Source organism: Phaseolus vulgaris, unplaced genomic scaffold, assembly GCF_000499845.2.
Source record: "Phaseolus vulgaris cultivar G19833 unplaced genomic scaffold, P. vulgaris v2.0 scaffold_15, whole genome shotgun sequence".
Taxonomy (NCBI): Eukaryota; Viridiplantae; Streptophyta; class Magnoliopsida; order Fabales; family Fabaceae; genus Phaseolus; species Phaseolus vulgaris.
In genome coordinates this window covers 327,071-352,126 of record NW_027174084.1, presented here as the reverse complement: position 1 = coordinate 352,126, position 25,056 = coordinate 327,071, and the positions used below count along the sequence as shown (strand labels likewise).

The 25,056-nt window shown below is 31.1% G+C and overlaps 3 protein-coding genes, 1 long non-coding RNA gene and 1 other non-coding gene across 5 annotated transcripts; 1 reads left to right on the top strand and 4 right to left on the bottom strand.

Annotated features, from left to right (window-relative positions):
• Window positions 1-5,305: 5,305 nt before the first annotated feature.
• Window positions 5,306-8,459, bottom strand: LOC137816990 (triosephosphate isomerase, cytosolic). Its single transcript, XM_068620181.1, has 9 exons — window positions 8,270-8,459; window positions 7,677-7,752; window positions 7,063-7,186; window positions 6,748-6,832; window positions 6,508-6,640; window positions 6,245-6,339; window positions 5,907-5,985; window positions 5,707-5,789; window positions 5,306-5,618 (listed from the first exon to the last, which is right to left on the bottom strand). Exons 1-9 carry the CDS (start codon window positions 8,306-8,308, stop codon window positions 5,571-5,573), a joined length of 762 nt encoding a protein of 253 aa, XP_068476282.1. The 5' UTR covers window positions 8,309-8,459; the 3' UTR covers window positions 5,306-5,570.
• A 4,436-nt stretch (window positions 8,460-12,895) lies between these two features.
• On the bottom strand, window positions 12,896-13,012 carry LOC137817092 (U5 spliceosomal RNA). Its single transcript, XR_011081918.1, has one exon. It is a non-coding gene; the product is annotated as a U5 spliceosomal RNA (small nuclear RNA).
• Window positions 13,013-14,919: 1,907 nt separating this feature from the next.
• Window positions 14,920-15,420, bottom strand: LOC137817085 (uncharacterized). The gene is made up of 2 exons (XR_011081917.1): window positions 15,254-15,420; window positions 14,920-15,179 (listed from the first exon to the last, which is right to left on the bottom strand). It is a non-coding gene; the product is annotated as an uncharacterized lncRNA (long non-coding RNA).
• A 1,049-nt stretch (window positions 15,421-16,469) lies between these two features.
• LOC137817002 (outer envelope pore protein 16, chloroplastic) lies at window positions 16,470-19,179 on the top strand. The gene is made up of 6 exons (XM_068620197.1): window positions 16,470-16,867; window positions 16,951-17,002; window positions 17,221-17,252; window positions 17,565-17,598; window positions 17,691-17,758; window positions 18,924-19,179. The coding sequence occupies exons 1-6, from the start codon at window positions 16,763-16,765 to the stop codon at window positions 19,062-19,064; spliced, it is 432 nt and encodes a 143-aa protein (XP_068476298.1). The 5' UTR covers window positions 16,470-16,762; the 3' UTR covers window positions 19,065-19,179.
• A 2,612-nt stretch (window positions 19,180-21,791) lies between these two features.
• LOC137817001 (pentatricopeptide repeat-containing protein At1g07590, mitochondrial) lies at window positions 21,792-24,809 on the bottom strand. Its single transcript, XM_068620196.1, has 2 exons — window positions 24,353-24,809; window positions 21,792-24,182 (listed from the first exon to the last, which is right to left on the bottom strand). Exons 1-2 carry the CDS (start codon window positions 24,638-24,640, stop codon window positions 22,932-22,934), a joined length of 1,539 nt encoding a protein of 512 aa, XP_068476297.1. The 5' UTR covers window positions 24,641-24,809; the 3' UTR covers window positions 21,792-22,931.
• Between the last annotated feature and the right edge of the window lie 247 nt (window positions 24,810-25,056).

Below are 25,056 nucleotides of genomic sequence, written 5' to 3'. Positions count from 1 at the left end.
ATAAAGTTCTAATCAGGAGAATAATGAGGAACATTATTTTCAAATTACATATTTGATTAAAAATATTTGTATTTTTTTTTGTCGTATTATTACTGCAAGAAGTTATGATGTGTAAATTTTTTTGGCCAAAAAGAGCGAAAAATAAGGAAAATGTTTGGCGACCATATCAAGGGAGACAGTAGGTTCCAGAGGTAGAGGTAGGTACTAGGCGTGATCACGTGCTCATTAATAGTAATCACGTGCTCATTAATAAATATGAAGAACTTCTCAAACAGAAGAAATTAAGATTTTACAGAGAAAAACAGAGAGGCCACAGAAACAGAGTATGTTGATTTGAGAAAGGAATGGTCACAGATTGGTGTTTGATGCTCAGTGAATTGACAAATGCAGCAACAAGCTTGTAGAATTAGATCATTGCTCTCTGTTTCACACAAATCAACATTTTTTCTTTTCTTTAAATATTTTTCACATAAAATATGTGGCTAAAATGAGTTCATTTCATTTCCACAAAAAACAAAACTTGTTGTCCAGTTAAATAGTATAAACTATTGCCTACAGGCCAACTACTTCACAGTTTGCAATACATTTTAATATATTAGCATATATAATAATAATAATAATAATAATAATATACATATACAGTGTTTTTACAAAACACTGGAATGCTAGTTCCAAATAAATATATAGAATACCAAACAATAGGTGAATAAATAAAAAAACATATTTCTTGTTTAGCATTCAATACCATATTCATAATATCTTATGTTTTCATTTCTACTTAATACAATAGTATATAAATGACCTAATTTGTAAAAATAATAATTAATGAGAGTATATATTACATATATATTGTTCACACAATATTATTATCAAGATATATTTGTTAAACTACAATGAACTTATTTTTAATCAAATTAATGAATTTTTAATCATATTTTATATGATTTGTCATATTTAATATTTTATTTAAAATATTCATATTAAACATTTTTATACCAAAAAGACTAACATTTAGTTCATTATCTTATGTGTTGATAGTTAGTTATATAAGTATTAGTGACACAAAAACTTCATTCATTTTCTCACTAACTAAGTCTATTTTATGTAATAAAACTATATTAATAAATCATATAATATTTTATTTTCTAATAAGTTCAATACTTAATTTTACAATTTTAAGGACCAATATTATCTAAAGTATATTCAAAATACATATTCATAAAAAGGAAATATATATATATAAGTTTAGTTTGTTTAACCTTGTTTCCAACAACTAAGAAAAACTTTCTTCCTTGACTTGAGCAAGATAGTTCTAAATAACAATTGATTTTGTCTCTCTTACCAAAATGTTCACTCCATGTTTAAGCATTCTCACAATATTTGAACTAAGTGATGCACATGTTGTGTCACACAAAATAAGTTTTAGAAACATAAATAAGTTCTCTTAACAATATTATCACTTAAGTGCTAATACATAATTCATAGTCTCACATATTTCAAAACCCATGAATCATTGACAAAACTTCACAATCAAATTCTTGGTTAAGTGTTATATAAACTTATCTCAATCTCTCTCACCCAAAATATAAATTTTCACTTGAAATATAAATTTGATCACTTCAACTTATATTACTGAAAATATTAAATAATGTATACAATTATAACTCACCATTTAAATGATATACTATTATCTATAAATATCACATGATGAAGTTATTATCAAACAACTAATAATTCTAATAGTTAATATTTTTATTATAAGTAAATGATTCTAAAACATCAATTATATAAATAACTATATTCAAATTAACTAAATCATTCAAAAATATCAATTATATAAATAATCATATTATAGATAATTCCTAGATAATATATAATTTCCTTCTTATTTCTAAGAGATTTATTTTCATTTTTTTAGGACTTTACAATTTTATTAATTGATAAAAATTTTAAAATATTTTATAATGTTATTTTAAAAAGAATACTTTTGTGTCAGGAGTTTTTAATTTTGTCAATTATTTTAGAATTGTTCAGTTTTTCAGTGTGAATATACAATAACTTTCATTTCAAATAATTATTAAAAATTAATAATTTTTTACTATATGATAATCTTATTACTGAATATAAGTGATATACAATTAGTATATTTAACTAAATTTAATTTTGTAAATAAAAAATATTTGTATTAATTTATGAAAAATGAAAGAAGCTCGTGACATGGAACTGCAAAGTCGGAAGCAAAACAGATGGATGTGATGTGACTTAACAGTGGAAAACAAAAGTTGGAGTTTGACGTCAAAAGAGAAGATAAATTGAATGAATGACTCTCTGCACTCTGCACTTTCTTTTGTCGTCTTTCATTTTCTCACTTCCTTTTGTCGTCTTTCATTCTCTCACTGCACGGATCAGAAAAAAGAATAATAAATGTTCCGATAAAACAACCAATTATAAAAATCGATGTGCAAACTTTTTAAAAATAAAAATAAAAAATAGATCACACATTAAAGGAAAACTTTCAAATACAATTAAATAATATTTTGTTGAAGTTTAATTTGATTAATGGTTGATTATTCTATTGGTAATAAATAAGTGAACAATAATATAAAAATTTGAATGTTTTTTTTATCGACAATAAAAAATAAATAAATGGGAACCACTTCAGGGTGGTTCAACCCTTATACATAAAGAACAAAACACCTTACCATACTTTTATCACGAAACGTCTACCTGATTATCTAAGGAACAACCAAATTAACCACAGGAAAACACTAAATTATCATCCTCATACAATCCAATGGGTTCAAAATCCAATTAGAGTATCTGAAGGAAGCACAGTGAAACTTTGCGTAAATCCACGACCAAACCTTTACTTGTACTAAGGCGAATACTTCGAGCGCATCTACCACCCTATCGAAGGACACGCAGGTTATTAAATCTAATCAATAGTGAAATATAAATATAAGTACTAATTAAACATAAAAAGGTGGTTGAAGCAATGACTTCACTCAAATTGATGAGTGGGACCAAACCAAAATCAAATAATGAGATTAACTAATATGATAAAAAGAGATGAGAACTTGTAACTATCAAAAGAAGAAAAGAAAAGAAAAATGAAAAAAAAATTGTGAACCGTGAAACAAGTAAATGATTCAACCAACTAGGCTACAAATGTTGAAGACTTAAACAAAGTTGGTAAGAAGTACATGTATATATGAATACAATTGGAACATAAAGAAACTTATTCAATCAATTTAAACTTCTCTTTCTAACATGTTATTATTAATCTTTGCTTTATGCTTCAATCGCTTTTAAGTGTAGTGTTGTGTACCCATTGGGATCAAAACTTGTGAATTAATAAAACAAAGTCATCATGTTCTTGGGAAACCATTAATTGCTTTTGAAGTCAGAAGAAGAAATTAAGGGTTTCCCTGTAAAAAGATAAGGTTTTGAACATAAAGATGTATTTCTAAACTTATCATTCAAACATTTGACAAGGTTCAATCTAAACAAAATTAGAAATTTGGTGTCATAGTATCTCTTCCTTCAAAAAAATCCACCCATGCAATGTTTATTATATATTTAGTTAGAAAAAATTTAGAAGATAATTCGTTTTTATAGAATTTAAATACTTAATGATAAAATATGTTATTTTAATAGAAAATTAAAAATATTATAAATTCATAATTACTTAAAATTATAAAACTTCATATTTTACCTAATTTTTTTTTATAATTTACGCACTTTTGTATATTACATCTATTTTCTTCTTTTTATAATTTTTTGTACTGGATGTTCGTAGTATTTTCAACATCAGTCAACCAATGTTAGTAGAAATGTGTTTTGCTAATATCTATTACAATTTTCTTTTTCAAAAATACATGTTAGTATTTATTGATCAATGTTACTCAATATTTTTTAAAAAAAATTAGTTTTCAGTTGACTCAACTATGATTTCTTTAGTGGTGTTAATGATTTCTTTAGCGGTGTTAATGATACTATTTTTTTTTCAATTTAATTAAGGTTTGTTTAATTAATGTTTATAGAAGTTGTATTTCAAGATTTTATTTCAATATATGCAAAATTTATTTTTAAAATGACATTAGTAAAGATTTTTTCAACAAATAGAAAAGTTGTTTTTAACATATATAAGCCAACATGTTTTTTTTTTGACATTTTTCTGGACAATTTTTTCTTATGTTTGCAGATATTGTTTTTCAATAAATTTCGATAGTGTTATTTTTGTAAGAAAGTAGTTAGAATTTATTTTAATGCAGACTACTATTATTAACCAAGCTTCTAATATTATTTTTAGACTGTATCAACTAGGAACAATTTTTCCCTAAAAGATAATTTCAATTAACACGTTGAAAAAACAACTCTAACTGACCTGTACTGAAATAATTTTATGACTAATAGTAATTGAAAATAATATTGGTTAATGTCATATAAGAATTATTTTTTTTCTCAATATTAGATAATTTTTTTTTATGAAATTGAACAAAAAAAGGTCTCATAGGCTAAAAAATGTCACTAACTCATTTTTGAATTATTAAATATCATTTAATATTTAAAAGATTGTATTTAATGATAAAGGAAATAATCTGTCAAAAAATCTAAGAATTTTAATAATCCTATTCCTCACAATTTGAGGTAACCAACAACCGAACACCAACAAACAAAATTAGAAGCACCCTTTTTTTATTCAGACTCACTGTTTTCATTCAAAAATTAGGAGTTCCCTAAAATCATATGCTATAAATACGAGAAAAACAACTTTTAACACACAATTACAAATGTAAAATGAAAATTTAGAAGTTCTGAAAATTACATTAGGTTTACAAAATTAATATGACCTCTCTTATCAAAACATTTTGTAGAATTAAAGTTAAAATACTCTTAAGTGTGTCTGAGAGAGATTTTGTATAAGAAATAAACCCTCTCTTTACTACTCGCTCAGTTTAAGAATCTTCAGATAAAAAAACATACAACAGGTTAATTTCATTCCATTTTATATCATTTCATTTTCCTTAATCTCTCATTAACAAAGTGAAGTCACATACCACAAACACAAGCATTCGACACAGATCACCATTGACATTTACCAGAGACAAACATATAATAACAGATCGTCAGAGAAACAAGGTATATGAGGTCCAGAACGAGAATGATGTTGAACGATGCAAACTAGAAATCTGACAGTTCTTGCTGGTTCTACCATTTTTATACCAGTTCTAACCTGTTAATTTGTTCATCCAATCACTGGGTCAATTAGAATGGACACTTAACTACGGTGACACGTGCATCATTATTTGTAACCAAATTGACTACAGTTAACTAGTGTTCAACATTATTTACCCACCAAATGTTATGGTAGTAACACTATTTGCATTAAGAAATTTAACCAAAATCCAATGGATCGATCGCCTGTGGATGAGATCACAGAAAGCGTGTTTATTCGGCAGTAATAAACGCAAAGTTCAAAGCAATTGCCACAAAGCACAGAACCAAAACTCAAACAGTGATTTCCGAAGCAGCTTGAAAAGCAGCATATCAGTTCCTAACTACGAATTTCAATTCTTCTTCACGGTGGCAGAGTTTATGATGTCCACGAACTCCGCCTAATTACAGACAAGAACAAAAGTTAGTTGCTTAAATGCAAAGTAATTTAAACCAATCACAATAAAAACAATGGGTAAAAAGAATTACCTTGAGGGAGGCACCACCAACCAAAAATCCATCAACATCGGCCTGTCCTGCCAATTCTTTGCAGTTTCCTCCATTTACAGAACCTGTAGTTAATGAATAACGTTCATTAGATCAGTAACTCACTTTATTTTTTTGATATTCAACTACAAGTAAACTACATATTATACAATAGAGGGGGGGTAAAATGCATGCAAGATTACCTCCATAGATAATTCTTACAGATGCAGCAACTTCGGCACTCACATTATCATGAACCCATTTCCTCAAATCAACATGAACCTAAGGCCAAACACCCAACATACATCATCAACATAATACAATCTACAACTATTAACAAGATAGGGGGTAATTAGATGGAAGAATTGATGAGGTACCAAATGTCTAAATTGGCAAAAGATCTAAGAACAAAAAGATATCAGACAAAGTCACACAATCTAGAATATTAAAGAATAATAAAATTTATAAAACAAATAATCAGTACAGTGACAAGCAAGTTTTCACTAAAACAATGGTATTAACAAAACATAGGCTAGCATACCTCTTGAGCCTGAGCAGGAGTTGCAACCTTTCCTGTTCCGATGGCCCAAACTGGCTCGTAGGCCAAAACAACATTGTCCCAGTTTGATACTTTAGCTGCAAATAAAATTAAGGTCAACTAAAATATAGATTGCTAACAATAGTAAGTGATGAATAATGATAATATGTTAAAGCAACTAGAACAGTTCTGTAACAAGAAATAAAAAAAACAACTTAATGAGTATGCGGAAAATTAAAGCTGTATATGTGGAGGGAAAAAGGTACCTGCAATTGCTTTTGTTTGCTCGGCAACAACAGCTGCTGTTGTACCAGCTTCACGCTGTTCAAGAGTCTCTCCAATGCAAGCAATAACTTTCAGACCTTGTGAAAGTGCATATGCAACTTTATCTCCCACAAACTGATAGACAGTCAAGCACGTAGTAATGTTATAATGTATGATATTAAACTCCAAAAATAACTTGTAATAAAAAGAATGTAAATAAGAGACAACAGAACGCTTTGTACCTCATTTGTTTCTTGTAAGATCTGCCTCCGTTCAGAGTGACCAATGATAACCCAAGGAACTCCCAAATTAACAAGCATTTCAGCACTGTTAATGCAAAATACAAAATGTACAACCATTAAAAGGTGGGTAAAAGATTTGAGAATGTGTGCCTCACTGTTTATAAATCACTAACACAAGGGGGAGGAGTAGACAGTTCTATTTCATGGTTCAATTCAACTGAAGCAAATGAAGATAACTAGGCCATTAGCCCAAAATAACTAAACGCAGAGCACATGACCAAATGAAAAATATTGAAGAAAAAAGAGGTAACATACCTAACTTCTCCAGTATAAGCACCACCTTTGCGAACCCAACAGTTCTGTGCCGCGACATGGAAATCAGGGCGCAGTAAAGTTTTTACAGTAGGAATGAACACAAAAGGTGGACTCACAACAACTTCTGTAAAAGAGAAACAGATTTATTAGCACATGCCAAAAGATCATCATCAAGCAATAAAAATTGGATGATGTTATATGCAAAAGAAATAATTGGAGACACCAACAATGGATATATGAAGCCAGTGAAGAATTGTAATAGGTTCAAGGGAGTCAGGAGATTGATATCTTTGGTAAAAAAAAAAATTATGATGCAATTGCGTACTCTACAACTGACAAGTATAAGAAACAACATCTAAATAAACAATTTAGGTATCGTTATAACAACCCGCTTCATCGCTACATAAAAAAGTGGTTCTGAATTAAAAGAGACAGAATTAGAACCTTTAGAGAAGTAAGTAGTTCTGTGATTATAATAATCCTTAATATAAAAAAATGATCCATACTAAAAGTGAAATTAACTTAAGCAAGATAGATCATTGACAAGAGTGTGTTAAGTATGAAATGTTCGGCAGAAAAAGAGACAATCCCATAAGAAGTTAGCCAAGACTCACCCACAACATCTTCTCCAGGGACTTTAGCTTCATTCAGAGTAGTAACAATCTTCTTCACCTCCTCAGTGGTTCCATTCTGCAACAAAATCAATCCAAAGCATCAGTTACGCCGATTAATCACTAAAGATTTCAAAAAACGTTGATTCAATAATTAGTTTTCCCCACGGCATTGCCAAGAAAGATCCACGAAAAATAAAAAAAGGTATACAAAGCAATTAGAAATGCCATCATCAGATTACAAATAAAGCATTCACACACACAAATACTCTTAAGATCATCACATAATGTTAAAGTGCATGTTTCTTTTACAAATCCCCAAAGAGAGTAAGGATCTTAGTGCGAAGAGTGTCACCACTACTACATACTGGCTAGATCGGAAAAAAAAAAGAATAACACCCATGAAATGATTCACAGACAAAATCAAAACTTTCCGATCTCGTAATTTCAGAGCCCAGCCTTTCTAAATTAGACCAACTTTCGAAGTTGATCGTGTAGAACTACCACGATTTCGTTTGTCAAGATCAAAACAAAATCACACATGCAAAAAAAAAAAGGTAAACGATGAAGAAAGTGAAGAGGCGATTGAAACATACGCATTTCCAGTTTCCACCGACGAAGAATTTTCTGCCCATAATTTTGTTTGTTTTGATTTCGATTTCTACGAGAAAGTGAAACAACAGAGAGAAACCCTTGTTCTACGATGCACACCACAAAGTGACTGTCCACACACCCTTATCACTTTATAATGCGGACAAACGGAATATGCTTTAGGGCATTTTCCTTGCCTCTCATCTTTTTTTTTTAATAAACTATTTTTAAACACTAATTCTTTTAATTAAAAAGTTTAAGTAAATTGAATATAACACTCACCAAAATCTTAGGCTTCAATTAATTTTTAGTAGCACTTAAAGTTTCAGACATGACTCTAGTTCTTACAAATTGCATAAATAACGAGTCCAGTTTTTTTAATATCAAATATAAATTATTATTACTTTTATGTATTGGGTATATAAAATATAAATCTTTATGTGTATTAAGTTTTTTTTTAAATATTTAATATTTAAATTAATTTATATTGTCGGAATTTTTAATCTAATATTTAACATGACATAAATCAATCTCTGCCGGTAAAATTGTTACATTTTCTTAGATATATATAATGCTTACAATAATCAGCATAAATGAAACGCCAGTTTTATGCTCCCATCAGATAAAAGCATTTTTTTTTTAAAGAAAAGGGATTATAAAAAATATATATGCAAAAAAGGATTTAGATTTTTAAACATTATGCTAATGTAGTATCCGAATAATTTTTATGTACTTTGACTAATTCAAATGAACTATCTATTTAGAGTATACTATATTATTATAACAGGTAAAAAAGGCTATTAAATGTCAAAACTGCAAAGTCAACGTAAATAATGGACACTATAGTTTAAAATATATATGATTTGGCCATCACTGAAATAAAAATGTACTATTGCGTATTTTTATTCGTCTTTTTATTATTATTTCAGAAGCGTCGCATTCATCTTTTATTAAATGAATTAATTTGGAGTTATTTTACCTTCATTTTTTTTTATCTCCTTCTCTAAATATCAAAATCACGAACCAATATTAATACTGGATAACATAAAAGTTATATATAATGTTAATAAAAAAAGAAAATACTATGTAAAAAATAACCTGAATCTATTAAGAAAAGTTCGTTCGTGAAGATGATGATAATGGTTTATAAAGATAATAAACTCTTATTATAATAAATTTAAAATAATTTTAATATTATATTAAAAAGTAAATTTTAAATTTAATTGGATTTTATAAAATTGACTTATAAACAGTTTATGAATGTCTTGGTGGAGGACTTGATTTTACCAAAGATGATGAAAATGTGAATTCCCAACCATTTATGTGTTGGAGAGATGGTTTTTTATTTTGTGCTGAAGCGATTTATAAAGCACAACTAAAACAGGTAAAATCAAAGGATATTACTTGAATGCAACTGCAGGTACATGCGAAAAAATGATAAAAAAAACTCTATTTTACATCAATTTCATTCTAATATCTAATAACATGAAATTTTTAAAAGAATCACCTTAAGTTGGTGTTAAGAAAAAAAGTGTAAAAGAAAAAGTTGAGGAGAATTTATATTATTGTGGTGAGGAAGAAAAGGGGAGAGATAAGCATTTAAGAGTTGGCTGTAATCCACAGGGTTGTGGTGAAGGTCCCAACAATTTGTGGTTTGTGATCGTTGTAACTACTTTTATTTTATGTGGCTCTTATAAATAAAATTCAATTACTAAGAAAGTGACGTTGCCTTCACAATGGAAAATGTTTCACTAAATTATGTCACACACCCAAATTCGAAGACAAGTGTGTTTTGTTTTAGCCAAGACATAGTTAAGTATACATTAAGTGATGCCATGTTTGATACAACTAAGTGATAAATTAGTTGCAGCTGAAAAGTTGTTTAAGAGATGTAAGTAAGTGAAAGTTGAGAAGTTATTTTCTTTAATTATAAGTTTTGGAGATTTTTTATAAATTAAAAATAAATGAAAATTTTACATGATACTTTTAATTTTGTTTTATAGATAAAATATATGTTAAATACTTTTAGTTTTTTAACTAATTTTAAACATATTTATTAATTAAATTTGTGTAGATAAATTATTCTAAATAGATTTAGATTCTATTATCAAATTTATGTTGTAACTTATTTTTAATTTATTTCTTTGAGACATAGAGGACAAACTTAACCAAGACATAGAATCTTTGAAGAAACAACACCAAGTGGAATAAGAACAACATCGAGTGACACAAGAGCAATACCATAGAGAGCAAGAACATAACCACCAGAACGAGGGCCGCACTACCGAGGAATGCTTCAAAGTTCGAGACTTGATTGAGGAATTGGTATGATCAGAAGCCCTCAACTGATTTGTGCAACAATCACAATCCAATCCTCCAACTCAACATGCCTATAAGGGTTGAGGGAGAGGATGGGGCCATTGGCTGAGGGAGAGGATGGGGCCATTGGCTGAGGTTGAGGAAGAGAATCTCACGATGGATCTCAAAGACGAGGCTAAGTCCCTCACCACAAAACCGCAAAATTCAAACATGAGCAAGAGACCCAACCTCAACAAGACCCTAGTGGCAATAATCACTTTTGACTGCACTTCTGACTTTGATTCTTATTAGAAATAAGAATCATGTCTCCTTGTGAGAATCTCTCCTTTAAATCATTCCATATGTATAAGGCATTATTCATACAGAGGATGCTTTGTGTGATGGATGTATAAACAAACTTGAGCATTAAGGAAATAACCAACACATTGGCTCTCTGTGATGCTGAAAACAATAAGTGGTATAAGTGGGAGCTTCTATGCTTTCATCGATGAAACCTATCTTGTTCTTTGAAATGAGGCTCATTTAAAATGAACAAGATCGATGATGATAATTTAGTTCCTCAAGAATAATAGGGACAATGAGAAAGAAAGGATTATCAAATAAACTAACATGGTAAGGTGACAAAGATCTTGTGAGGGATCAACAATTCCAGCTCATGGGTAAATGTAGCAATCACAACTCTAATATTAAATAAAAAGAAGAGAGATGAGAAAAAGAGAAAAGGATAAAAAGAAGAGAGATGAGAAAAAGAGAAAAGGGGAGGCAAAGGATATGAGTAGGATAGGCTCAAAATGACTACAATACCATATTATGCAGGTGAATTTTAAGTTTAAGGTTTGCACTCATTTATATACAATGAAAGACTCTAATATCTAGTCGATGTGGGATCTCCAACATAAAGGGTCTTGAATATGTACAAGTAGTACACCCATTTTAGGTATAGATAAAGAGAGAAAATGTAAAATAAAGAACCAATAAAGGTTAGACATAGTACAAAAAGAAACAACTAGGAATAAAAAAAGACAAAATAACATAATTGATATTAGCTTCCTTCTAGAAGCTTTGTATCCATATCCTTTGATAGATGAAGTATTTTTTTTTCTTAGTTCATTTTTTTATCCCTAAGAAGGATTTTTTTTTTTTTTCAAGTAAGATTTTAATAAGGCTTATTCTTTCAAAATACAAGTTTCTTTTTACACAAAACTACTTACAATGATACTTATTATAACTATTATTCGATATTTCAAATATTGAGAAACTTTATCAAACTTAAATCAAACCATACACAAAACTACTTACAATGTTTGTTGTTGGACCCCACGCCACCATTGTCCTTGTATTTTCATAATCTTTCAATTCTAATAAAATAAAGAAAAGGTTGAGAGTTGAAGAGAGTGAACCGAACCACCCCTTTGGCTTTTTCATTGTTGTTCTTGATCCTTCTTGCCCAAGTTTCCATGGAGGAGATTCAAAGATCAAGGTGTTAGGCAAATGGGCAAATGAGGCAGATTGAGAGCTATTATGGAGTTCCCAATAGACCTTGTGATCTTAGAACTTACAGTGCTTCCTATGCTCAAACTTAGAGGGTCCTAGCGACTTCAATGACTCTTTATAATATTTATAATATTATTATCAACTTGTTTTCTGGATTTAATTCACCACTTTAGAAATTTTCATGAGACAAAGTTTAAGTAGTGGAACTCTAATTAAATATTAATTAAAATTATTTTAACTTCACACAACTTCAATGTGTAATTAAAATCGTCTTCAATGTGTAATTAAAATCGTGTTCTTTTCACATAATTTCAGTTTTGTATGATTTTAGTGTGGAGAAGTTAACATAACACGACTTACCTATATATAAAATAATTTTTTTTACCAATTTTCATAATAGCTCACTCAAATTATCCCACAAATTTCCAGCCACAATGTTATTTATAAGAACATTGCAAAATAAAAATATCAGAAGAAAAAAATTCATCAATAGTTAAAAAAAGCAAATATTTGATTATCCACACATGTATTCATTCAAATTAAAAAAAAAAATCAAACCAAACCTCCAATATCAAAATATCATCTTATGCTTAATTATTAAACATATAAAAATCTTCAATATGAATACTGTTTTTATCATATTAACAAACAATTATTAATTAAAAACATAATTGTTAGATTAATATCATATTTTCTACTAACAATTCAAAGAGGAAAATGCCAATTTTTTTTGTAAAAAAATAGACTCAAATTTACATGCACTAAAACCTCCTCACTAACACACCTAAATTTCACATAAAAAATTTAACTATAAATACAAAGTTCTTCAAGAGGAACTCATTAAAAAACAAGCGTATGTCACTTAAGATGACAAACACACGGTATTCTTTAGTAAAAGGTGAAAGAATAATTTGCTATGTGTTTATCACATGACTCCGTGATAATTAACTCCATAACATTTGATATTATATTATGATCATACATTTGTTCACACAATATCACACTCGATGTGGACTTTGTTTAAAAATGTAAACTTATTCGTTTTATAAATAAATTTTGTTTGATTCTATTTATTAGATATTATTTGCTGTGATTTAATTTTTATTTAATATAAATTTTGAAGTAAATCAAATATTTTGTTATTGAGTTTGGATTAATTTTTCCATTTTTACTATTATAAAGTTACAAAACATTTTTTATAAAAGTATAATTAAATATTTCATAATGAAACATTAATAAACAGAAAAACATGTTATATACTTTTTGCATAATAGTTACAATGTAATCTTAACTTTTTTCTCACAAATATAATTTTAATTTTACAGTAGAAGATTATAGAGTGAAATTGTCCTCAGGTTACAATACCTACTGTACTAAAGGTATTATATGGAGACTCTCATAAAACTATATTAAACTTACATAATTTAATATTATGAAAAGTCAAACTTCTAAAATTTAATGATATGAAGAGCTATAATATAATGTTAAATTTAGAGGTTTTACATTTCAATAATATTAAATTTTTTATACGTTTGGTAATAAAGTTTTTTAATATTTAAACAAACACAGATAAAATTTAATATCATGAAAAGTCAAACTTATAAAATTTAATATTTCATAATATAACATTAATTTAGAGGTTTTACATTCAATAATATTAAATCTTTTATAAGTTTGGTAATAATGTTTTTTAACATTTAAAAAACCACTACAAATAAATAAATAAATCTTCTTGTCATTAACTTTATCAACAAACTTATAAACTTTAATATAATGAAATTTCTTGTTTCAAAATTATTTTAACAAATCCACAAATTAATAAACCTTTTTATCTAATAATTATAGGGCTTCACTCAATGGAAGCCCTTCCAGAAATTCTCAAAGGCCTAAGATAGACTTAGGCCCAAGAGGGGGTTTGGAAATAGGAGTGCTTCTTCCTGCACCTCCATCCCTTCTTCAGCCACCCCCATATACTTTTAAAATTCCAAATTTGTCCTTCAGTAAAAAAAGATAAAAATAGAATTTTTTTTTTTACTTTCTACTCATAATGAAAACGAAGAACGAAGGTGTTTGGTCTTGGTGCTTGTGGTGGTAACTGTGGAGGTGGTGGTGGTAACCGTGGAGGTGGTGCTGTTGCTGTGGTGGGTGGTCTTCCCTGCGCTCTTCCGTTCAGGTAAGTCTTTCGTGCTTTAAACACATTTCTCCGAATTGGGTTAATCCGCTAGAACACCGGATTGTATAATCCGTGCAATGAATCCACCCCTATAATCCGGAATGTTTTCATAATCCGTAAGACAATATTAAATTGTTCCGGATTAGTTAAAGCTGGGGTAAACCGGATCCGAAACAAAGATATTCACTTTTCCGGATTGTATAATCCGGTACATTAAAATGAACTATGGATTACGTAATCCGGAAGTCATTTTAGAACTTTAAATATGACTTACGGATTATGTAATCCGGAATGCAATTTGCTGTTTTAATTTGACTTATGGATTAAATAATCCGGAAGTCACTTTGAAGTTGTGAAATGCATTACGGATTATCTAATCTGGAAGGTACTATTTTACTTATGGATTACACTATCCGGAAGGGTAATTGAATGTTGTTTTTATTTTGCATACTTGTTTGAATTTATGAAAATTAGAATAAAATAGAAATTTATGTTTTATGAATGAAGGTGTAAGTATGGACATGGAGGTTGGATTGATTACAAAAAGATCGGATGAAGTAGAAATGATATATATGGAAGAATTAATGAATTCTGTGCATCAACATGAATTAGTTGAAAAGGATTATGGTGTTTATAATGAATTGGTGTTTATGTCAGATAAAAATAAAATAGCAAACACTACAACATAAATTAATTAAACCATATTGTACACATACAAAGTTATTATTATTACAATCATGTAATAAAACAAAATATCAACGACGTCCACGAACATTACGTGATCGTCTAGTGTACACCGCCCCGTCATCTGTCACGCTTTGGGCTAAATGCAGTGCTGCCTCTGTACTCTCATATGCGTCAGTGCCTTCAGTGACCTGACGACAATCTATCATGCGTTGGAGAATACTAACAATGCGCCTAAATATACCCTGCACCAAATTCAAAATAAATTAAACTTCTCAAATATATTGTTTAATCACATAACAATAAAAAAAAAACTTACCGAATGTGCACGCTCATCTTGAGACGAGAGACCTGCCTGCTCAGCATTTGGACTACGAAGGCGACGACGTGGTACAACACTGGGTCGATCTCCAAGCTCACCTCTGCGAATGTATGGGTGTGACACCGTCCTGAACCAAGACATGTACTCAGGAACACATGCAGATGGACTAGAAGCAGCTGTCAAACCTGTCACCAAGTAGTGATCAAATTGCAACCACCTTTGATCAATGACATGTGAATATTTTAATTTGTTTTTATTTTTTAATTATTGTGTTTATATTTGTTATTGTTTTTATTTTGTTTTAAAATAGATTTTTTTTATTTTTTTTAATTCTTATTTTGAATTTATTTGTTTCTATTTTTTTAAGATTTATTCTGTTTTATTTATTTATTTAGTTTCAGATTCTTGAATTTATTTACTTTTATTTTTAGTCTCTTGAATTATATTAATACAGGCAATTACATAAACATTAAACATTAAATCATTGCTGATAGCTATTCTTTAATATGATACATATGCTGATAAGTATAAATATACTTATGATATATACATATAAAATATTTTATTTTTATAAATATTGTTACATTAAAGATATATATATATATATATACATATATTGTTTTAAATTTTCTTAAAAAAATCATAAAAAATACACACACAAATATATAAAACATAAAAATATTAATAAAATTATACTTATTTCATTTGTCTGCTTAATATAATTGTGATACTTTCCGTCCGGTTATGTTCACACAGTTATCAGAGAGAGATTTCAAGAATATAAAAAATAAAAACTGCTATGTAAATTAATTTGAAAGTTGCTTTAATAGTGATAAACAAATAGGAATAATAAACTACGTAAATCAAATTTGAAAAATTATTCAACAGTAACAAATAAATACAAATAATAAATTACGTAAATAAAATTTAAAAACTACTTAAAAAAATATAAAATGACTAAATAGTTCTTTTAATAATTTTGAAATGAATATATTAAATGGTTAAAATGAAAAAAGTGAGAATTGTTGACCTATAAAGTTTTGTTCTCGAAACGGTTAATTCATACAATTGTGATACTTTTACAATTATGAAGATACTTCTCGGCCATCTTCACACATTCAGGAATCGGAGAAAGATTCTGAAAATTAAAAAAAATGAAAAACAAAAAACAGACTAAAAACTCTTATAATTATTTAATGAACAAGTAGTAGGTGAAGCACTCAAATCGAGAAATCAATAATAAATTTTAACTGCAGAGATAAGCTTCAAGATGAACACATACTTTTTGGTGTGATCTTAATTTGAAGCTATTTTTCTTCGTCACTTTTCTTCCATTCATTAAATAAAAAACTTGAAAAGAAAAAAAAGGTTTGAAGTGATAGGATACTTGAGTAGGAGGCAATGAAGTGACAGTTGAATCTGCACTCTATCTGTGTTTCTGTCTATGCATGTGAATTGAATGAACCCAAACCAAAAAAATTTGAGAGAAGACTTGGAGAGTGAAAGATGGCATGGGTGAAGGTTTCAGGGTCTCCTAGGGTTGATGTAGCCATTGACATGGGCAATCCATTTCTCAATCTCACTGTTGATGCTTTCCTCAGGATCGGAACCGTAATTTTCTCTTCCTTTTCTCTTTCTTTTCTTACCTAATTAATTAATTAATTAATTCGCTATTTATTTATTTTGTATTCCAGATCGCAGCCACACGCTCAGGGGTTGAAGATACCTATCATATTATCCAAAAGAGTATGTAACTTTTTTTTCTTCTCTATCTATAATCACGGTTTTAGTTTTTTCCTTGTTGAATTTGGATTATGGTTATACACCCATGGCAATTTCGTATTTTACTTTGCTTCTTCCGCTGCATCGCTTCAGAGTTCCTACTTCTTTAGTTTTGAATTATTATTGTTATTTTCGTCTGTGAAGAAGGCCTCTGTGAGACTAATTCAACATGTCTGTTCCAGGGAATATCTCAAGTCATGATTTTGAGAAAACGGTAAGTTCACGATTTAACGTTGTGATTCGCTATCAGTTTTTTTTGTTGTTGTGAAATTGATGTTTTCACATGAGTAGACATTCAGTCCAACTTCACTGTGTAGATTAGTATATTGTTGTCAAATTGGATTCTCTTCTCCCAAAACTTTCAATCGTGCTATCAATCTTGTGCATCTTCTTTCAAAATATAGTGTTGGACGAGTAGTCCTTGCGGAAAATGATAACTGGGGTAACCTCCCAAAGGGTACCTGGGAAACCTATTCAATAGACATTTTTCATTCCCTGCTCACGAGGTGTCGTTGTTTTGTTGCAGTTGAAGAAGATGTGTAAAGAAGGTGTATATTGGGGTAAGACTTGGGTTGCAAGGTCTATGTAATTGGGTACATTCATTTTGGAAAAGCAATAGCTCCATTTGATGCACTTTTTTTTATGCTTACAGGAACTGTAGCTGGCCTTTATGTTGGAACCGAATATGGGGTAGAGAGAATCCGTGGCACTAGAGACTGGGTAACTCTCTCCACACCATTGTTCAACTTCCCATGTACAGCAGTCTAATTTCACAGTTTAAATAGACCTGTTAAGATTTTAGACCCCATGCTAGGAGTTACACATTTTTTTCATGCGGTTGCCTTGAGCATGATGGCAAGGAATTTGATAACAAAATTTCGACTTTTATTAACAATAGCAAGCAGCATGTTTGGCTCTCAATAAATCTAGTACTATACTCTGGGTATTGTATTAGATTTAGAAAAATACCCACTTCGGTATAGCTTGAGTGGCTGGAAATTTACAATATATAGAGATTATGTTTAGCTAAGCTTTTCAGTAAAAACTTCTGGCAAGTTAAAATTAACTTTTAGATAAGTTGTGGCAAAGACTACTGTGGACAATCTCATTATGTGGTTTATGATGAACTAATTATATCTATCATTAGATTCATCTGATCTTTTTGTTTGCATCCTATACCACCTGCACTGAATCTCTCCCCTATCCCTGTCTCTCTTTTCCTCACAACCAGAAAACTTTTCATCTCCCTTTTTCTGACCTCTTCCTCTTCCTCTTCCCCCATTGAGCCCACATCCACCCTGTTCTTTAGAAAATCCATCACCCACAACTCTGCAACCAACTTCTTTCACGCTATGCACTTACGCATCCTGACCTCTTCTCAACCTTCTCTCACAATATATTCTATATTTTCAAGTTTCCATTTTGTCGGTTTCTTGTACAGATTACATAAATTCCAAGGGATAAATTAGTGGAAGAAGAGGGAAGAATTGTTGCCCCTAGAAATCGCTTCTGGCAGTAGCAAATGGTGGTCGGAAGAATTGTTGGGAAGGGAAGTGGCCGGTGAAGAAGTAGAAAGACACGATTTAATGGGAGAAGTAGGATATGTGTTGAGATTTTAAATAATCTAATGCTAAATAATACTGGTACACTGTAGCCTTCACCATAAATTATTTATAAAAGTTCCCTCTCTTTTACTTTAGCTTTTCCCAAAGTTGACTTAGTTCAGAATTAAACATAACAATTTAAAAAAGGAATTTGTGAAAATTGGAAGTCAAAGGGATTTTAACTTTTTGATTTAGATGTGCTCCATTGTTCAATTGCAATTTATTTTTTTACTTAATTTCTTACTGAAACACTTCTTTGACTTGGATTGGATGTACTGCAGAAGAATGCCATGATTGGGGGGGCAGTAACCGGGGCCCTGGTATCTGCAGTCAGTAACAACAAGAAAGACAAGATTGCGATAGATGCCATTACGGGGGCAGCAATTGCTACTGCTGCAGAGTTCATAAATTACCTTACCTGAATGAATGAAAATGGATGTGTTACTAGTTTTCTTGCATGTTTTGGAAAGGATAGCACACTGTCTTTTTTTGTCATCTGTAACAGTTCGATCTTGATATTGATGCAGTTATTTCTAAGATGTGTTATTTATTTACTTAGCTTTCAGTTAAACCTATGTTTTGATCTTATATCGGTCAATTACTTGTTCTGCATGGTAATAGCTTGCCTCGTGCAGTTGTGTCAATGCATGTTCAGTTGGACTTAGTCTTTGGGTTTGAAAATAATGAAGGTTTCAGGATGACGAGGTTTTCAAATTTAACCCTTTTATGCTGACCGGTGAATCAAATTCGTGTATGCTTAAAAACAGCAGTTGCAGTTATAGACAATTTTGGTACGAAGTTCTTCAGTTTCCAATGTGAAAGGGAAGGCACGTCAATCTATCAAATTGAGGTATATTTAAGATCAAAGAAGAAAATTTTCTGAGTGTAATACAGTTTCCAATTTATCCTTTGAAGATAATCAGTAAAAAATGTATTGATTATGAGGGAATCTAACTGTAATCAGCAGCTACAAAATGAATTATAACATGCATTGAAACATAGAGCACAACAGTCTCGCCTCAGTCTCAAGTGTTATTATAAAACTTCAAATTTCTCAAGTGTTTATACGTAAGTCAAACTAAGTTCCGTCAAAACTTGACAAAAAAAATGCCGTGGAAGAAGGAAAATTGAGAGATTTTCTCATGCATGATTGGGTAGTTGTATAAATTACCGTAACGCGTATTTTTATGAAACCCCAACGCTTAACAAGGAGTGAGTTTCTTCCACAGATATGATGTTGGACCTGTCAAACTTTCACCCAAACACAGGTACAAACAGAGTTTGAAACTCCAGATAATACACATAAATATAGGTGGCTTGAGAAAAGTCTTCGTATTTATTATTCATGTTAATTATTACAAGTATTATTTGTGTTTTTTTATTTTCATGGATAATATTATTGTTTGTTTGCTGTTATAATTTTCTATATATTTTTTTTTATCTAACACTTTATTTAACTAGTCCTAGCTATTACATCATTTGAATATGACCCTTTTTATGGGTACTTTGTGTTGCTCTTAGGAACAAACAACATTGATATGATTGGAATGTTAAGAGAAATCCTTAACTATCAGGCAGAAAGGAACTCATGGTTTGAGCTCGACAATCAAGTAATGCTATCTCAGCATCCAAAGCAGTTCCACCATCTTGTACATATTTGCAAGTTGAAACCGATGGACATCTCAAGAATGGCACCTGCCAGCCTTCATGAATTTTTGTTGTGGCCTTATCTGTGGTTAGCTGGGGTTTCAACGCATCAGAAAAGACCCGATGTTCGTGTTGGTATCTGCATCTCATTGCAATTGCTGCTCCAGTACTTGCAGGCGTTTACTGCATTGCCAATCCTCTATAGCTTATGGATATTTTGTTTATATCAACATATTTTCGTCCTTTGCAGATCAGGGATAAATACCCTAAACCCTAAAGCCAACAATATCCCTAAATATAATTTAGAGTAATCAATATTGAAAAAAAACACAAGTGTAGTTGAAAAATTGAGAGTATTTTTTACTAAATTTGTATAATTGAGTATTTCAGAATCAGCCTGTCATACCTTAAAAGACTATCATTTTGGAATAGAGAGAGTATAATTTTCCTAATTGGATATCACAACTTTATAACATGAATATATGACACATTTTTTAAATAAGAACTTTGACATGGCAGAAATAGAGTTGTACAGATTGTCACAATAAGAACCACGCTACTATGAGATTATAGAAAAGCTAAAACTAATTTCTGACCTTCTCAGACAGATAAGTATATCCCTACCAGGTTACGAGGCCAAGAAATGGAGATGCAGAAGCCAGATACCTACCAGACTTGGGAAGCTTCATAACACACAGAATTCCCTCAAGCAATTTTTGTGGATTGTTGGCACCTTGAATTCAAATCCACCATACTGCCTACTTCTCAAACCTAAAAGCATAAACCATAAGTCACAAAAATAAAATGCAGAAGGCAATATGCACTGTATGTCACTGGGAAATATTTTATAACTACGTGTACACCCATACAATGTGTATACTAATGATTTGATTATAGTTGAAGGTTAAGAGGATATATATAAGATAGTGAACCTATCACTTTTAAATGTGAGTTGAAATGAAAATGATCACATAGAAAGGAGGGAAAGATAAATAAGAGAATTGAGAGATAATTTTTTTTAAGTATTTGAATGAAAGAAAGAGGTTATTTCAACCAAAATATATCACCTACCTAAGCCAAAATGCTAAAATGGCAAAATAATTCTGATGAAACTCATGAAAGTACTTCATGCTAAGCATCAAATAGGTTATCACAGTCATCAACAGTACACAATAATTTGGAAGTTAAGGGTTGAGATTTACTCATGCAGTTAGTTGATTAATTAGGCACATATCATTACTATAAATAAAAGCATCTTGTAATCTTTCAATATCCTTTTCATATCAACTAGTATCATGAGTTATTTCTTTGGAACACCCCTTTAGTTCTTGAACTATATGATGCTTGGTCTCATCAATTAGGTGCTATTTGCATCTCTACTCAGAATTCTGATACTTTGGATTATAGCTTGAGCTCCAGATTTAATAGATAATAATAGATTTGCAAAAGAAAAAAGAATACAAAGCAGCAGAAAAATGTATCCTGTTAAAAACACCTTAAAGGAAAATAAATAAATATATAAATAAAACTGAAAAAATATTTGTTGGCTCAAAACATCCCTACATCCACTAATACAATATAAAAATTCCAGTTGTTAGATGATGGTGAGATAGCGAATGCTAGTGTTAGCCCAGTGCTAATTGCAAGAGCTCTGGGTGGGTGTTCTTTCCATTGAAGCTTCACTCGCCACCTCCTTGGCTTGCTCACTGAGGTGGTCTACAAGCTGCCTGACTTCGCAGAAGAACTTGCTGGTTCCCGATTTGCATTGTCTCCTCCAGCTGCCGTATCTCAGGAATGCTTGGGGATGACTGTGGTAGACAGTCCCACCATATTGCCGAGATATAGAGCCGGTAAGATTAAGCTAAGAAATTTTGTAATGTGCTGCCCCTTGTACCACCTTGACCCATGGCCTAGGAGCTATCAAACATAACTTGGCAAACTACTTCGAAAATTAAATTAATTCAGATGAATGCACAATGTTATATAATTCTTAGCTTTTTTTTTTGGAATGAATCAATGCCAAATAAATTATCATGTTATCTCCAATGAAACATTCAGTTGTGCTAAATTCACCCCAACTGTAGTTTTCCATTCTTGAAAGCCACTATTAACAATCAATAAGTAGACGGAAAAGCTTGTGATGAAGGTTCTGGTTGGTTGAGGAGGTGCTGGCTTGAGAGGGTCTGTATCATGGGCAGTAGAGGATGGAGGCAGGGACCATTCAGCAGAAATAGGTCATAAAGGAATTAGAGCACGAGGGACTAGAGTTCAGGATTCACCTGCCACACCATAAGCAGAGAGGCCAGCAGCTATGGAGATTTTGGAGTGTTAACTTAAACTAGGTAAACATTTAAAAAATAGACAAAAGGAGAAATCGTTAGATGTCAAACAAATCAAAGGTGTAAAATGATGGAAACATAAGCAGTAAGAAAAAGACTAGGCAATATGCTCTATTGTATGATTAATAGATTTGGATAATAAATGAGCCTATTCAATCTCAGTATTTATCAAATCTACAGATTATACTCTCAGCATCATTAGTTGTAAAAGGAAAACAAAGTGCTTTCATGAGAAATGGTACATATTTAGTAGATAGAAAGACAACAACATACAGATAACTTGTTGAAAATTGTCATCCAAAATCAAGTTCGAAACTGCTCAGCAATTTTTAAAAGACTGTAGGTTTCAGCATCTGGTCTAGCTCCCCCAAGAATCATTCTTTTCAAAAGATTTGGATCATAAATCTTAGCTTTTACATAAGCCTTAATCAAGGTATTATATACAAAAGTATATCTACAATACTTTGCTTTATGAAATTCTTCAAACAATCTCTCAACATTTCCCACATCACCTTTTTCAGCAAAAATCTCAACAATTGAAAGAGTGGTCTCCAACCATGGGGTTGAATTTCTAACCCTCTTACTAATTGTCAAACGCAAACCCAAATCTAAGGTCTTTAAAGCTTGCTCTTGCATACCAGATCTCAAGCACCCCAGAGCAAGCTGCCGATAAGTTATGGCATTTGGTTTACACCCACTTGCTTTCATATTTTTGTACAGTGGAGCTGCTTTGTCGACAAATCCATGCTTGCAGTATATAGACATCATTGAATTGAATTGCTCTACAGATTTAAATTCTTTGGTTGATTTCATTTCTAACCAAATTTCTTCAGCTCGGTTTAACTGTCCAATTCTACCAAATGCTTCAATGGCTATCATGTAACTTTTAGATCTAACGGAGGGAAGTTCTTGAATGATGGTCCAAATTCTTTCCAGCTCCTTTTGGTTCCCCAGATACCCATACAACATAAGTAGGACATCCAATGTTGACCAGTTCTTCCCTGTAATAGACTTCTCCACAGCTTCCACATACGCTTCAGTAGCAGCATATAACCTGGCCACTGCATGAGCAATAGCCAGAATGCAGTAAGATATTTCATTTGGTTCAACCTGTGCTTCTTTCATACGACAGAAGACCTTCAACAAATTCTCAAGATTATGTTCACTGGCCTCTATTTTCATCAAAATATTGTAGGTGGACACATGTGGTGTAACTTTATCAGCCTTCATTTGGGTAAGTAACTTGGGTATCATCTTCTTGAGGCCAGGCGAGGAATGAAGAATTATGAGACGGTTGAAAACCAAATGCGAAATGGGAAACCTCAATTCCCTCATTTTCTTCATGTACTCAAGTGAAAGCCTTATGGCACTCTTATCCAAGCATGCAATCACTAGATTATTGTAGAGCAACTCATTCTGAAACTCAACCGGAATTCGGGAGAAGAGCTGCTCACCATGTGAAATCCCATGAAGCTTAACTGTAAACTCCACAAGATAAGAGTAATCCAGTTCCCTAGGCCTGTAGGGTCTCTCCCTGATCACCCATTCCATCACCTATCAATGAACACAAAACGGTAAAACCTTCATTATCTCTACTCTATCAAGTATCGACAAGCAATACCTTTTCCATTCTACAACATTTTAAAAAAAAATCAAAGATTGCTGGAGCATAAATAACCACATTCACATTGAGGGAGAAGACTGTCACTACATATATAACTGACCTGAAGGGCACGTTTGTTCATGTTGAGCCTCCTGAGACGATTAATGGAGTGAAAGACGTCACCGCCGTGAACGGGGTAGCCATCTCTCATCCAACCGCGGAAAACAGAGCCAACGGATTCTCCTTTGGGGAGTCTCTCGATTCTCCGAGACAGGGAATCCTGGTTTTGTGTGGCTTGAGCACAGAACAGTCTCAAACTAACAGTGCCACAAGGTGTTCGACGTATTACCTGAACCAACCAGTTTGGTGCGAATAAGCCTTTCACACTTCGCATGCGTGTGCTTATCATCCTAACCCCAAACAATCACACAAGGGTACGCCAGTTTGGTGCTGCTACTCGTTCGAACTTGTAAGTTACGTGAAGTTTAGAAAGGCACGGGCATGTGGGCGAAGTTATCAAGAAAAACAACAGAAGAAGTCAAAATGCAAAACAACATAATCTTACAGCATCTCCAATCAAAATTACCTACAAAATTGTTATTTTAATAAATGACTTATATATATAAATAATGTTTTCCAATTTTAAACAATTTGTTAAAATAGAGGTTAATATAAAATTTATTAAAGACCAAAAAAAAGGTTAATATTTTATTAAAGACAAAATATTCTACTAGAATAAATCATTAATTCTACTCTCACATAAAGAAATTCTAAAAGGCAATATATAACATTTAATATTATTTCCTTTGGTTGAGGTGAGAATGA

Excerpts from the sequence above, each read along its gene's own strand:
- LOC137816990 (XM_068620181.1), bottom strand. The coding sequence starts at position 8,308 with ATGGGCAGAAAATTCTTCGTCGGTGGAAACTGGAAATGC. Across the intron at positions 7,187-7,676 it reads CCCTGGAGAAGATGTTGTGG|AAGTTGTTGTGAGTCCACCT; the intron begins GTGAGTCTTGGC and ends TCTCTTTTACAG. Across the intron at positions 5,986-6,244 it reads CTCCTGCTCAGGCTCAAGAG|GTTCATGTTGATTTGAGGAA; the intron begins GTATGCTAGCCT and ends GTTTGGCCTTAG.
- LOC137817002 (XM_068620197.1), top strand. The coding sequence starts at position 16,763 with ATGGCATGGGTGAAGGTTTCAGGGTCTCCTAGGGTTGATGTAGCCATT. Across the intron at positions 16,868-16,950 it reads CTTTCCTCAGGATCGGAACC|ATCGCAGCCACACGCTCAGG; the intron begins GTAATTTTCTCT and ends TTTGTATTCCAG. Across the intron at positions 17,759-18,923 it reads TCCGTGGCACTAGAGACTGG|AAGAATGCCATGATTGGGGG; the intron begins GTAACTCTCTCC and ends GATGTACTGCAG.
- LOC137817001 (XM_068620196.1), bottom strand. The coding sequence starts at position 24,640 with ATGATAAGCACACGCATGCGAAGTGTGAAAGGCTTATTCGCACCAAAC. Across the intron at positions 24,183-24,352 it reads TGAACAAACGTGCCCTTCAG|GTGATGGAATGGGTGATCAG; the intron begins GTCAGTTATATA and ends GTTCATTGATAG.